The sequence below is a fragment of the Rhinopithecus roxellana genome, chromosome 12 (assembly GCF_007565055.1).
Source record: "Rhinopithecus roxellana isolate Shanxi Qingling chromosome 12, ASM756505v1, whole genome shotgun sequence".
Taxonomy (NCBI): Eukaryota; Metazoa; Chordata; class Mammalia; order Primates; family Cercopithecidae; genus Rhinopithecus; species Rhinopithecus roxellana.
This window is the reverse complement of record NC_044560.1, coordinates 67258004-67272583: the sequence shown is the minus strand read 5'-3', so window position 1 is coordinate 67272583 and position 14580 is coordinate 67258004. Positions and strand designations below refer to the sequence as shown.

The window sequence follows — 14580 nt, the reverse complement described above, 5'->3', positions numbered from 1 at the left end:
ATCTACTCTCCACTTAGCAGCCAGGGTGATCCTTTCAAAATGAAATCAAACTGCTTCCTTGCTTCATTTCAAAATTCTCCCACCACCCTCACTGCTCCACCCTGGTCTGAACCACAACCTCTGGGGCCTGGATAAAGCAGTAACTCCCTAAATGGTTTTCCCTCTTCCATCTTCTTTCCCCTTAGCACAAAAGTAAAATTGCTTCCTTTCAAATCACAAATCAGATCATGTCACTCTACTCAGAACCTTCCAGTGGCTTCCAGTCTGACTCAGCACACTAATGACTCGGCACACAAGGAATTCATCTCCTTCCAGTTACACTGAGCATTTTTGTTGGTTGCCGGCTGTACTCATAATGCTCTCTCCTTATATCCACACAGCTCACTCTCTCACTTCCTTTAAGCATAAATGAAATCCCTTATCTTGGTATTGACAAGCCGAGAGCAGACTCTCCCAAAGTGAGCAGTGAGGTCATGACCACTCTAGTTTAAACTTTAACCAATCCATACAGTCTCATCCTACTTCCCTGTTTTATTTTTTCCTCTTAGCATTTATCATCTTCTAATAAATTAAATAACTTAGATATAGGCAGGCATGGGGATCACGCCTGTAATCCCAGCACTTTGGGAGGCTGAGGCGGGCAGATCACCTGAGGTCAGAAGTTTAAAACAAACTTGGCCAACGTGATGAAACCTCATCTCTACTAAAAGTACAAAAATTAGCCGGACGTGGTGGCATGCACCTGGAGCCCCAGCTACTCAGGAGGCTGAAGCAGGAGAATTGCTTGAACCCAGGAGGCAGAGGTTGCAGTAAGCCGAGATGGTGCCATTGCACTCCAGCCTGGGCAACAGAGTGAGGCTCTGTCTCAAAAAAATTAATTAATTAATTTTTAAAAATAACTTGGCCGGGCGAGGTGGCTCAAGCCTGTAATCCCAGCACTTTGGGAGGCCGAGATGGGCAGATCACGAGGTCAGGAGTTTGAGACCATCCTGGCTAACACGGTGAAACCCTGTCTCTACTAAAAAAATACAAAAAGCTAGCCGGGCCAGGTGGCAGGCGCCTGTAGTCTCAGCTACTCAGGAGGCTGAGGCAGGAGAGTGGCCTAAACCCAGGAGGCGGAGCTTGCAGTGAGCTGAGATCCGGCGACTGCACTCCAGCTCGGGAGACAGAGCGAGACTCCGTCTCAAAAAATAAAAATAAAAATAACTTAGATATAGCCGGGCGTGGTAGCACACGACTGTAATCCCAGCTACTCAGGAGGCTGAGGCAGGAGAATCACTTGAATCTGGGAGGCAGAGGTTGCAGTGAGCCGAGATCGTGCCACTGCACTCCAGCCCACGTGACAGAGTGAGAGTCTGTCTCCAAATAAATAAATAAATAAACTTAGATAAAATTTTTCAAGTGCCTACCTCTTCTGCCCCAAACACACTTACGCTAGAATATAAATTCCATGAGGAAAGGGATTTTTATTGGTTTTGTTCACAGCTGTTTTCCTAGCACCTAGAACAGTGTCTGGCACATAGTGGACATTCAAAAAACATTTGTTAAATGAAAGGATGAATGGTTAAGTAAATCAGATGGAAGATGATGAACAATTAAGCAATCAGAAAAAATACTGTCCTTGTATAATGTGTCAACATGGAAACAGGACATAATGTAAACATCAGAATCCCTGTGCTGTGATTCTAGTTTTTGTGGCTCTGGTTACATTGTTTGTGTGTGTGTGTGTGTGTGTGTGTGTGTGTGTGTGTGTGTTTTGCTTTCCCTTTCCTTAAACATTGGCTTTCCCAAGTTTGTCCTTGGTCCTCCTGTCATTTTTATCTACTCTTGTAGCTTCAAATACCATCGAGTTTATTTATAGTTTATTTAGCATGTTGTCCAAGCGACCGTCTTGGGCCCAGGGCCCTACCTGTAGCTTGTCATCCACACTTCTCAGGTTGCTTTTTACACAGCACCATACTAGTTAGAATATGGTCTGGGGATAGTCGTGTCTTCATCAGTCTCCCCCTATAAAACGGAGGACTCATAGTATAAGTTGCCTAGAACATATTAGTGAGGACTCAATAAATGTTTGAGTAGGATGAGCCGGGTGGCTCATGCCTATAGTCCCTGCACTTTGGGAAGCCAAGGCGGGTGGATGGCTTAAGCCCAGGAGTTTGAGACCAACCTGGGCAACATGGCGAAACTCCATCTCTATAAAAAATACAAAAAAATTACCTGGGCTGGTTGGTGGTGCACGCATGGAGTCCCTGCTATTTGGTGGCTGAGGTGGAAGGATCACTTGAGCCGTGGAAGTGGAGGCTGCAGAGAGCCCAGATCGCACCACTACACTCCAGGCTGGGCAACAGAGTGAGATCCTGTCTCAATAAACAAGTAAATAATCAGTTGAGTGCATACTGTGTGCCAACTACCTTTAAGAACTTTATATATGATCCCAGCAGCCCTGAAATGTAAGCATATCTATCTCCATTACACAGATTAATGAGGAAAAATTAGGTTTATAATGAACAGTGACCAAAAAGTATGCAAACATTAAATTAGGTGTTAAAGTGGTGGGATTGTAGGTGCTTTCTTTTTTTCTTTCAAAAATTTCTTTAGTAGTTAGGCTGTTTGTGTGTATGCATGTGTATGTGTGTATGAGTGCGTTCGTGTGTGACCGAAACAGTAACCGGCAAACATAGCAACAGGAAATTGTGGGGCAGGGTCTGGGAAAAGGGGAGGAACCCGAAGGTACTGACAAGCCCAGACCAGACTCCCCCGAAGTGAGCAGGCAGCAAAGGCTGAGAGTGCCAGCTGCCTGGGTACTGACGGACCCCACCCACGGAAACGATGCCTTATGAGGAAGCTAACCAGGGGCACTTACCCACGACCTGCGCAGGCGTGGCTTGAGAAAACGCCCGTTGTGGGTGGAGCCACCCGAAAGGCTCCGGTCGGGGGCGGGAACAGGAGCGGCTCGCGGGCTGGCGCCAATAGGCTGCCGCAGAGACAGGGCGGGCTCTGCCAAGGGACGCGCCGCGGGGCGGTCCCTGCGCCTGAGCCTCTAAGAGAGGGAAGGAACACTCCTCCGAACTGCGCGTCGCTACGCGTAGGTTTGCGGCGCCGTCGACCCCAGAGGCGGGGCCGGAAGCGCTACGGTTTGACCCCCGAGTCCATCTGTTCCCGAAGGGGCGGCCGCCTTTCTCGCAACCCACTCTGCCTCCTCTTCTTCTCCCCCATTACCCGGAGACCGAAGCCCCCAGCCAGGGCGGGGCGGCGCAGCTCGAGCTCCCGGACCCGGAAGAAGCGCCATCTCCCGCCTCCACCATGGAGCCCACCGCGCCGTCCCTCACCGAGGAGGACCTCACTGAAGTGAAGAAGGACGTGAGTAACGCAACTGTGCCCAGGGCGGGCGGGTGCGGGCTGCAGCCCAGCGGGCAAGGGAAGCGGAAGCCTGGAGTCCGAGGACGAGGAGGATCCTCCAGGTCCGAGGAGCGGAAAGTCCTAGCACAGGAAGACTGTGGCGAGCCCTGCATCCGAGGGACCTTGGTGGCAGTGGTCCTCCAGTGACCTGTCAATCCAGGTTTTACGTCGCTAAACGCAGAGCTTGGGCTTTATTGCCCAGTGGAGTTTTGATTCTTGCCCACTCCTCACCCATCCCCTCATGCTTTTCCCCACACTGTGTTCTTGGAGCTGCTTCGTCATGGACCGGTGGCTCAGATTCATCCTTGAGTCAGGCTGCCTAGGCTGCTCTCTCAGCCTGGAGCGAAGGCTGTACCAGGTGAAGGATCCCAAGCAGTGGACCAAAAATGTGAAGCTCTTTTGCATAGGGGGCTTGAGGAAGCTCAACAGCTGAAAGCACAACCTGGAATTCCCCTAGTAAGCAGACGCCCACATATTTAAATTGGGGTTGGGGGAGTGAATACACGTAACTGAAAATTAATGTACAGGTAAACGTCGAAAATATTCAGTAGCTAAATTATGCTCTTCTCGGATGGTGCAGAACTACATAAACCTTCATATTTATTTGTAACGAATGGCTTTGTTGAGATAGGACATTCTTTTTTCTTTGCGTTTGCTTTGCCAGGTGAGACCTGTATGAGTATCACTAAAATACGTTACATGAATTCAAATTAAAAACAAACTCAACATGAAACGTGTTCTTACTGAACACTGCAGTACTTGCACAAAGTCATTTTGGTGAACTGGACAGGATGGCAACTCTTTAAATGTTCATCCACTTCAAATCCCTTCCTCTTCCCCGTAAGCTTTATTACACTGTACTCACAATTGGTGTGACTCACCAGCAGAAGGAAACTGGATGTGACTGGGAGTTGTGCTTAGTTTCCTCATTCAACAGAGATTTATGGAGCACTTACTATATGGAAAGCACTGGCCTTGGGTCTGGAAGGATACAGAAAAATGAAGATCAGTTTCCTACTTTACATTCTAGTTGAGATAAGAATGGAACATAAATAACTACTGTAGAATAAATGTTGTCTTATTCATGGTGAGTGCCAGTAAAACCTTGAACTTCCAAGAGCTAGTCCTCCTATGTTCCAGATGCTGTGTCACACAGTTTACAATGTTCCCACTTAACCTTCACAACAACCTCTAAAGAAGATAATTGCCATTCCCATTTTACAGCTAATAAAACAGGAACTGAGAAATTACAAGTGGAAGGAAATAAGATCTGTATACAAGTACAGAAGTGAAGAGGGGCTTCCAGGTCTTTGTTTTTGTCTGTCAGTTCATTGATGTTATCTATCTTCAGGATTTCGTTTTACGCCTATATCAGAAATGCATAACCTTGAGGAAACCATGGATGGGTTTTAAAAGGTCTATAAAAGAAACTATGTGCATGCTTTTTTTTTTTTTTTTTTTTGAGACGGAGTCTAGCTCTGTCGCCCGGGCTGGAGTGCAGTGGCCGGATCTCAGCTCACTGCAAGCTCCGCCCCCGGGGTTTACGCCGTTCTCCGGCCTCAGCCTCCCGAGTAGCTGGGACTACAGGCGCCCGCCACCTCGCCCGGCTGGTTTTTTGTATTTTTTAGTAGAGACGGGGTTTCGCCGTGTTAGCCAGGATGGTCTCGATCTCCTGACCTCGTGATCTGCCCGTCTCGGCCTCCCAAAGTGCTGGGATTACAGGCTTGAGCCACCGCGCCCGGCCGTGCATGCTTTTTTCTTTGAGGTTTTTTTCATGATATTTTCAAAATGTCTTCTGATCTTAGTTTTAAAATTATCCACATATTTGGACTTCTCTCTCTCTCCACTCTAGGTCCTTATTTCCAAATGTCTACCGGAAATCTACTTTTGTATCCTACAGATTGCTCACCTTGTCAAAAAATTGAATTTTTTATTATCCTTTTCCCAAAGTTGCCTGCTGTTGCTGCTGCATTGCCTTTCCTGATGAATGGTGTGCTACCACCCTTCGCTTTGGGACCTCCCACTTCTTTAGTGTCTCCCCCTTCTCCTATCTAGTTATTTGCCTCATTGTGTTGGTTGGATTTAGTTCAGTTTAATAAATATAGATTACATGCTACTGTGAAGCTGATACTGTGGTTGGTTTTAACAGTTCAAAAATTAAAAATGAAGACACAATCCTAACTTGAAAAGAGCTCGGTTTCTTGAGGGGAATCGTTTTAAATCACAAAATAAGTGCAGTGAGTTTTACATTCATCTGAAACATTAACTGCTTGGTGCTCTGGTAAGTGCAGAATATACAGTGTTGGCTAAAACATACCTTGTAGCTGTCTGCTTCAAACAGAGATGTTAGAGTTTAAAATAAATAAATATATTTGTTTTTATTATGGCAATTACTATGAAGGAATCAAACAGTGCTAAGACAATAGTAGGGGAAATCGACTTGAGATGGGATGGTCAGGAGAGGTTACATTTAAACTGATTCCTGAAAGATTTGACAGAACTGAGGGAAGAGCATTCTAGGCAGAATAGAATTTATCAAGGACCTAAGACATACAAGACCTTGGTGACTTGGGGAAATCAGAGGAAGGCAGAGGGTAATCTGAAGTGAAGTTAGGAAGGTGGGCTAGAGCCATTTTCATGAAGAGCCTTTTAGTAAATAAAGTATTTGGCATTTTTTCCCCCCCAAGTAATGTAGAGACATGTTGAAGAATTGTATTGTTTAAAGATCCCTCTGCCTGTTTCATGGACTGAGGAGAACAAGAATAAGAACAGGGAAGCCAGTGACCAGGCTGTTGGAATCTATAGAGATGAAAGATGATGGTGATTTGGATCAGGGTGAAGGTAGTGGAGATGGATGGAGCAGGAGAATTCCAGATGCAATTTCTGAACTAGAAAGGATAGGACCTGGTGATGGATTGAAGGTGGGAGTTGAGGAAGAGGATATAATTAGATTAGTACATGGAAATGTCCTATCAGCAATTACATCTGCAAAGTTAAAGATCAGAAGAGAGATCTGAGCTAGAAATGTAAGTGTGGGATGGAATGATTTTACCTAGAAAGCTGAGAGCTAGAAGAGAAAAATGGTTTAAAAACCTTTAAAGAAAAGAGTTTTAAAAGGTGAATTTTTAGCTTGAAAGTAGGGTAACAAAAAAGAAAGAAAGTGATTGAAAACTTGTGTCCACAGAGATGGGAAGAAAACCAGGAGAGTGTGGTATTCATGTAACAATTTTATTGTTTCAGGGAGGGAGTAGTCAACTGTGTTTATGCAGCTGAAAAATAAAATGAAGATGGAAAAGATTTGTCAATAAGGGGGTCATTGGTGACTTCAAGAAGAATACTGGGGCAGGAATGGAAGTATCTGGAAATGAATTTTGAGATAAGGTGAAAGAAGTGGAGTCCTGGTGTATAGAAAGGTGAAATGTATACACAAGGTGCTACAAGGACAGAGGAGGGGGTGCCTAACTCATTCTGGGGAGTTAGGTAAACCTTTCCAAAGAAGATGACCACTGACCTAAATCTTAAAGGACGAATGGGGGCTTTAGGGTCTGATAAAAGAAAAGAAGACAAAAAATACATAAGAAAATGTAGAGAGACAGATAGTTTTAGGTAGAGCATAAACTTTCAGGACAAAGGTAGTGATAGATTAAGTTGGAGAGGTAGGCAGGAGCCATATTATCAATGAACTTTGTCTTCCCTAATTAGTTATTATTACTTACTGTGTACAGAGGCTATGCGTGAGCTTCATATATAGTATTTGCATTTAGTCCTCCTTGATGTCCTGTGAGTTGTTTTTAATCCTTATTTTATCAATAACATACCTGAAGCTTGGAGTGGTGAAGTAACTTGGGCCAGCTCTCACAAGGGTGAGTACTAGATTCAAGATTTGAACTGAGGTTGGTCCAACTTTAGAGCCATGCTCTTAACTTCTCTACTATTCTGCAACGTAAAGGAACTTTATCCTTTAAGACAGGGCAGAACATTGTTTTTAAAATTGTTTTTAAATTAACAAAATTTCAATATTAGAATTTGCTGGGCACAGTGGCCCACCCCTGTAATCCCAGCAACTCAGAAGGATAAGGTGGGAGGATCACTTAAGGCCAGGAGTTCAAGACCAGCCTAGGTAATATAGCAAAGATCCCTCCTCTACAAAAAAAATAAAAATAAAAATTAGCTGGGCATGGTACCTCACACCTGTAGTCCTAGCTACTCAAGAGGCTGAGATGGAGATCACTTGAGTCTAGGGATTTCAGGCTGCAGTGAGCTATGATCAAGCCACTGCTCTCCAGCCTAGGCGACAGAGTGAGATCCTTAAAACAAATTTAGTAAAATTCATATAATACTCCAGATTTCCATTTTCTCTTGAAGGAGAAATGTTGAGGAGGGGGAAGGAGGTAGTAAGTGCAGCTAGGTTTCTATTGTTAATAATCCATGCCAGATATGATAAGGACCAGGTCCTGGACATAGTTATTTGCTTACTCTGTGCTTTTCCAGTATTTGACCTACAATCTTTTCTTTCTGGGCCCTATAACATTGTTTTATAATTATTGCCTGTGATATTTATCGTTTTCCCACCTAGACCATGAGCCCTTTGCATGTAGGATTCAAATCTTGTTCATCTTTGTATACTCAGTGCTCAGCACTCGGCATATTAGGAATTAAGATATGTAAAATGTTTGTCATGTGAACAAACAAGTAAATGTGGAACTTCAGTGGACCAAGGAACCCTTCACCTAGCCTACTTTCCTGACATCATATACTAGGGTACTTGGCCTTCCATTACCTTTGTCATCATTACTAACATATATTGATCACTTACTATGTACCAAGCACTTTTCTAAGCACTTTGCCTATCTTTATTCCTCATATAACAGTCAGCTGAGGAAACAAGCACAGAGGAGTTAATTACCTGCCCAAGATCGTATATCTAGTCAATAGAGGAGCTAAAATACAGTCACCGATATCAAAGTATTAATGCCATTTATTGAGATCAACATGGGTTTTCTGCTAATTAAGCTCTCAGGCACTTCTCAAGTCTAGGTTTGCTTTTTTGTGGTGTCCTTTTTCTTTATTTCTTTCATTTTTCCAACACTCACTATTCCCCACACATCTTTCCATCTCCCTTCCACCAAGACCGATTCACTGAGTTAGAGTGTAGTCTTTCCAGCGGACCCCAAAGACAGATACATATGGGCTCTCAGTTTAGGGTTTTGTTCTTTGTTTTTAATAGTTTTACTCTAAGGAAATGGAGTAATTAATAACAAACATGAGAAAGTTACAGACTGTGAGACCTCTCACTAAGTTATTGGTCCTGACTAATTCTGGACTCGTTGCTAACCGATAGCTAAAATGTACAGTAATCTTTGCCCTCATCTTTACTCCCGAAGATGGCCCTCAACAGACCTCCCTGTTTCCAAGGACCCAGGCCCTCTAGATTCAGCCGGTCCCTCCTCACAACAGCCTGGTCTTGGTTTTTAGGTTTGAAGGTGAGATCAAAGCAGTGAGGACTGTCTAGGACCTACTTGTGTCTACTTGGACCTTCATCTTAATTAGCATGCATTTTAGAAGGCCTGAGCCGCCTGACTTTAGAACATTATCTCACACCAGTTAAGATTGCTAACTGATAGTCACCTATGTGATTTTCTTAGATGTTATAAAATAACATTGAACCATATTTTATGTCTTCTAGGCCTTAGAAAATTTACGTGTATACCTGTGTGAGAAAATCATAGCTGAGAGACATTTTGATCATCTACGTGCAAAAAAAATACTCAGTAGAGAAGACACTGAAGAAATTTCTTGTCGAACATCAAGTAGAAAAAGGGCTGGAAAATTGTTAGACTACTTACAGGAAAACCCAAAAGGTCTAGACACCCTTGTTGAATCTATTCGGCGAGAAAAAACACAGAACTTCCTGATACAGAAGATTACAGATGAAGTGCTGAAACTTAGAAATATAAAACTAGAACATCTGAAAGGTAAGATATCTTACTTATCTAAGAGTTAATTTAAATGTAATAATGCTTTTTAAAAATGCAGAGCAGGCCAGGTGCCTACATTTTAGGAGGCCAAGGCTGGAGGATTGCTTGAGGTCAGGAGTTTGAGACCATCCTGGGCAATATAACGAGACCTTGTCTCTACAAAAAATAAAAAAAAATTGCCAGGCATGGTGGTGCATACCTGTGTTTCCAGCTACTCAGGAGGCTGAGGTGGGAGGATCACTTGAGTCTGGGACATTGAGGCTATAGTGAGCCATGATTGTGCTACTGCACTCCAGTCTGGGCAACAGAGCAAGACCCTGTCTCAAAAAAGCAAAACAAAAAAAACCAGAAATGATCATTTTGCTTTCAAAAAGTTTAAACTTCAAAATTATATTCAATTTGCATTTATTTTACCTTATGTGACCTTATTACATTGAAAAAGTGGAATATCTGTCAATATACTGTATTTGTATTCATTTAATACCATTTATGGAAAACGTAACTATTATGAAATCCGTGTATACATAAGGATTTGTTTCTAAAGTCAGCAGAATATAAAATTATTCAAGAGTAATCTCTGAATATACTGTACATCACACATAAAGAACAGTATTTAGGCAAAGTATTTTAAAAGTCCAACTCTGCTAGTTTTTCTTGTGATCACCAGTTGATCACAAGATGAAGTAATTGGCACTTGTTTATAGGAATCACGTTGCATAAAATATTCATGACTTGAAACTAGTCTGACAAGATGTGAAAGCATGGAAACATTAAGAGAATAGCAAATTCACCTGTCCCATTTCACTCTCACTCCAGAATATACACTCATTGATTGGAATATTGTGTGGAATTGCCTACACAATTTAAATCCCCAACCCCCTCCTTTCTCTGTTCCTCGCTGTCTCTCTCTCTCTCCAGAGCACATAAATGTGCATGTGACGTTCTACAGCTGTTCTAGGCATTAGGGATACAGAAAAGAATAATTTAGGGTTCTGCCCTTAAGGAACTCATAGTCTATAAGTGTCCCCTTGCTGGGACACATGACAGGTTTTCCCTTCTGAGCCATATCTAAGAAAGTAGTTTCTATAGCATGGAATAGACATGCTGACTGTATTGTAAGGTTGAAAAACTAGTGGAAGAAGTGACATGTAAGTGTCCTTTATAGACTATGCAGGTTTTACCTAAAAATTGTCAACTCAGGGTTTCTGTGCTTGTAGGTTGAATATTTGCTAAGCCTAACAGAAGGGTAAATTGTATTTGTGTTTATTCTTTCAATCCTGTGGATAATGGTTAACTATGGATGTGATAAAATTCTTTGATGGTATCTAAGTTGTTTTCTGCTATAGCAATACTTGAGACTGGGTAACTTATAAAGAAAAGAAATGTATTCATTTCTTACAGTTCTGGAGGCTGGTTAAGTCCAAGTCCATGGCGTCAGCATCTGGCAAGGGTCATCCGTGGTGGAAGGGCAGAAGATGGAAGAGTGAGGGAGGGCAAGAGTGTGAAAGGGAAGAAAAAGGAGTCGAACTCCCAAAATAAGTAACCCATTCCCATGATAATGTCATTAGTCCAGGGCAGAGCTCATGACCCTGTTGCCTCCCAAAGGCCTCAACTCCTAACACAGCTGTAGTGGCAACCAAGTTTCCAACATGTGAAATTTTGGCAGATACATTCATACCATAGCTGTTGGGAACAACCACTGTCATTTGAGTAAACTATGAGGTTGAGAAACAGGACGTTATCTATTGAATTGTAGTTCTCAGTTTCCCACAAAGTAGTCCTGGAATGTTGGGCATGACTTAACTGTCCTGTGCCTTTTTTTTTCTTTTCTTTTTTTTTTTTTTTTTAAGACCGTGTTGCTCTTGTTGCCCAGGCTGGAGTGCAATGGCACAATCTCAGCTCACTGCAACCTCCACCTCCCAGGTTCAAGCGATTCTCCTGTTTCAGGCTCCAGAGTAGCTGGGATTACAGGCACCCACCACCACGCCTGGCTAATTTTTGTATTTTTAGTAGAGACGGGGTTTCGCCATGTTGGCCAGGCTGATCTCGAACTCCTGACCTCATGTTCTGCCCACCTCGGCCTCCCAAAGTGCTGGGATTACAGGTGTGAGCCACCATGCTCCGCCCTTTTCTCTCATCTTTAATAATAAGAGACTATCCTAGGTGACCTCTGAAATTCCTTTTATTTCTGATATCCTATTATTCAAGAATTAGCCATTGCCATTGATCAACAGATAGAATTTTAACATCTGCCCTGTTTACATTTTGTTTTTATTGGCTAATATTTTTTGTACCAGAATACTAAAGAATATTTATTGTGAAAGCTATTTCTTATTTTATAAGAAATTTTAGATGGTTAAGTTTATATGTACACTGTACCTTAAATAAGAATTATAACATGTCGTTTAACTTCCATGAGACTATTTTCTTATCTAGAAAATGCAAATAATAGTACACTTCATGGTTGTTGAGAAAAGCAAATTAGATTTGAAATAGATTATGACAGAAATTATAAATTGCTATTTAAATTTTGATCGTGGGGTAACTAGCTTGTAATCTTTAACAAGTCACAAGATGGACAGTGACTCCATTTTTTTTAGTTACTTTTTCATTTACATATGAATAATTTTATTGTAGGACTAAAATGTAGCAGCTGTGAACCTTTTCCAGATGGAGCCACGAACAACCTCTCCAGATCAAATTCAAATGAGAGTAATTTCTCTGAAAAACTGAGGGCATCCACTGTCATGTACCATCCAGAAGGAGAATCCAGCACAACACCCTTTTTTTCCACTAATTCTTCTCTGAATTTGCCTGTTCTAGAAGTAGGCAGAACTGAAAATACCATCTTCTCTTCAACTACACTTCCCAGACCTGGGGACCCAGGGGCTCCTCCTTTGCCGCCAGACCTGCAGTTAGAAGAAGAAGGAACCTGTGGAAACTCTAGTGAGATGTTTCTTCCCTTAAGATCACGTACTGTTTCACGACAATGACACTTTATTGCCTTTTAATTTTTAATGATGTCAAAAAATGTTTTAAAAAATATGAATCTTTTTATAAAATGACTGTAATGATTTGTTTACATTTGATACATGTCTTTTAAAATGCGATGTAAGCATACTTTGTAAATAGGATTTTTAGAATAAAAAAGCATACTTTTAAGATAGCTAACTGTAAATCATGTTGATCATGACTTTTTAGTAATTTCTTTTTTTCCTTTTTAAGGTCTTTCACTATTTTTTAAAGTATTTTCTATTTTAAGACTGATTTTAATAGGGAATATATCTCTATTTGAGAATAGACTCTTACTGGGAAGAACGTTTTTTCCTCAGTGCATTTGTGCTAGAAATTTTCAGTCTAATAGTCTTTGCCAGTCATTCAGCAGCAAATTTTCAGCATTAAGCTGTTCCTGTTCGGTAATAAAACCAATCACTGATAGGAAAACTGCCAATATAGAAAAATAAAAATAAAAAATCTCTTTTCTACTCCATTGTCTTATAGGCACTTAAACAGCCTTTTTTTGATACCGGAGGAACACTTGATGGAGTATGAGCCACCTCAGATCTCAGTTTGCCAACATTCATTTCTAATTAACCTTACTAATTATACTACTTTGTTAGGATTTTCACATTCTTGGCTGAATCATTTTCATTCTTAAAGACAAATATCTTGGCCTAAACCTCAGTTATTACGTGTAATTTGATGAGGTATTTGAGGTATTTTTATCTCTCTTTTTTTTTTTTCTTTTTTTTGAGACAAGAGTCTTGCCCTATCGCCTAGGCTAGGAGTGCAGTGGCTCAACCTGGGCTCACTTCAACTTCTGCCTCCCATGCTCACGTGATCCTCCCTCCTCAGCCTCTCAAGTAGTATAGCTGGGACTACAAGTGCATGCCACCATGCCTCACTAATTTTTGTATTTTTTTACAGAGACGGGATTTTGCCATGTTGTCCAGGCTGGTCTTGAACTCCTGGGCTCAAGAAATCTACCCAGCTTGGCCTCCCAAAGTCCTGGGATTACAGACACAAGCCACCTCCCCTAGCCTGATGAGATTTTTTTAAAAATATTTTCTCTGTACTTTTCATTCTCTTTTAATGAGGACCAATGTACAGTTGAAATAACTAGAACAAATTATTTTTGGTGTGTGTGACAATTCTGTTTTTAATGCTATTTGAAAAAGTGGGCCATTAGCCAGATTTGTCTTTTTGTTATATAACAAAATTTAACTAATTTTACACGTTTATAAATCTTATGCTCTCACTGTTTTTATTTAAATTACAGTTTATCTGTTTCCTGACATCTGTCTCCTATATATTTCCATTATTAATTGCAAAAACGTAGAAATTGAAATTTTCCTATTAACGATAAAATTTTTTTTACTAAAGTAGTGCTATTTTGGAGTTACAAATTTTCAATAGGAAGTATCTAAAAGTTTTTTTAATATGTGCCAATATTTATAAAAAACATTACTTAAGATTGTGAGATCGAGTTGTATTTCTGGATGGACTGATGAATTTATCCATCATGAAGAAGATTGGCATATTAGCTTTAAAATTTTTTAAAGATTGGTTTTTTTTAGTGTAAGCATTTTCTAAGAATTATAGAGAAATGTTTCACCTCCAATGCATAGCAAAAATAGTGGTGTTAGAAAGAAAATAGATTACATTTAAGGAAGGTGATTTAAAAAGCAGAAGCAGACTTTAAAATTCAATTCCTGGACACCTTTATAAAAATTGAATCAAAGATTATAATTTAGATATACAATAACACCTGTATATAGATTAGTTTTAACACTGAGTTTTCTTTCAGACTGTTTTCTAACTACATAGACAATAAAATTAAGGTTGGCATAAAGCTAGGTTTGTGGGTTTTTGACTTCTACAAAATCTTTTTTTTTCCTTTTAGCCCTGAAAACTAGCCATTGCCAAAAGTGTGTAATTTAGGATAACTGATGGGATGCAATTTGTTAACTAAGTTCATTAATGTAGCAGTGAAAAAGTTACTTTTTAGGGATACCATATTTATAATACAAAAATGTTAATTTTTATGTATATATTATTAATACTTTATTTTTGGAGCAGTTGTAGGTTTATAAAAAAGCAGAAAATACAGAGTTTCCAAATACCCCTTTCTCCCTCAGTTTCCCATATTATCTTGCACTGATGTGGCACATTTGTTATAATTGATGAGTCAGTCTTTTTGTTT

At 40.8% G+C, this 14580-nt stretch overlaps 1 protein-coding gene across 1 annotated transcript; it reads left to right on the top strand.

Annotated features, from left to right (window-relative positions):
• Positions 1–2960: 2960 nt before the first annotated feature.
• BCL10 (BCL10 immune signaling adaptor) lies at positions 2961–14224 on the top strand. The gene is made up of 3 exons (XM_010382558.2): positions 2961–3360; positions 9086–9374; positions 12015–14224. Exons 1-3 carry the CDS (start codon positions 3304–3306, stop codon positions 12368–12370), a joined length of 702 nt encoding a protein of 233 aa, XP_010380860.1. The 5' UTR covers positions 2961–3303; the 3' UTR covers positions 12371–14224.
• Positions 14225–14580: the final 356 nt, after the last annotated feature.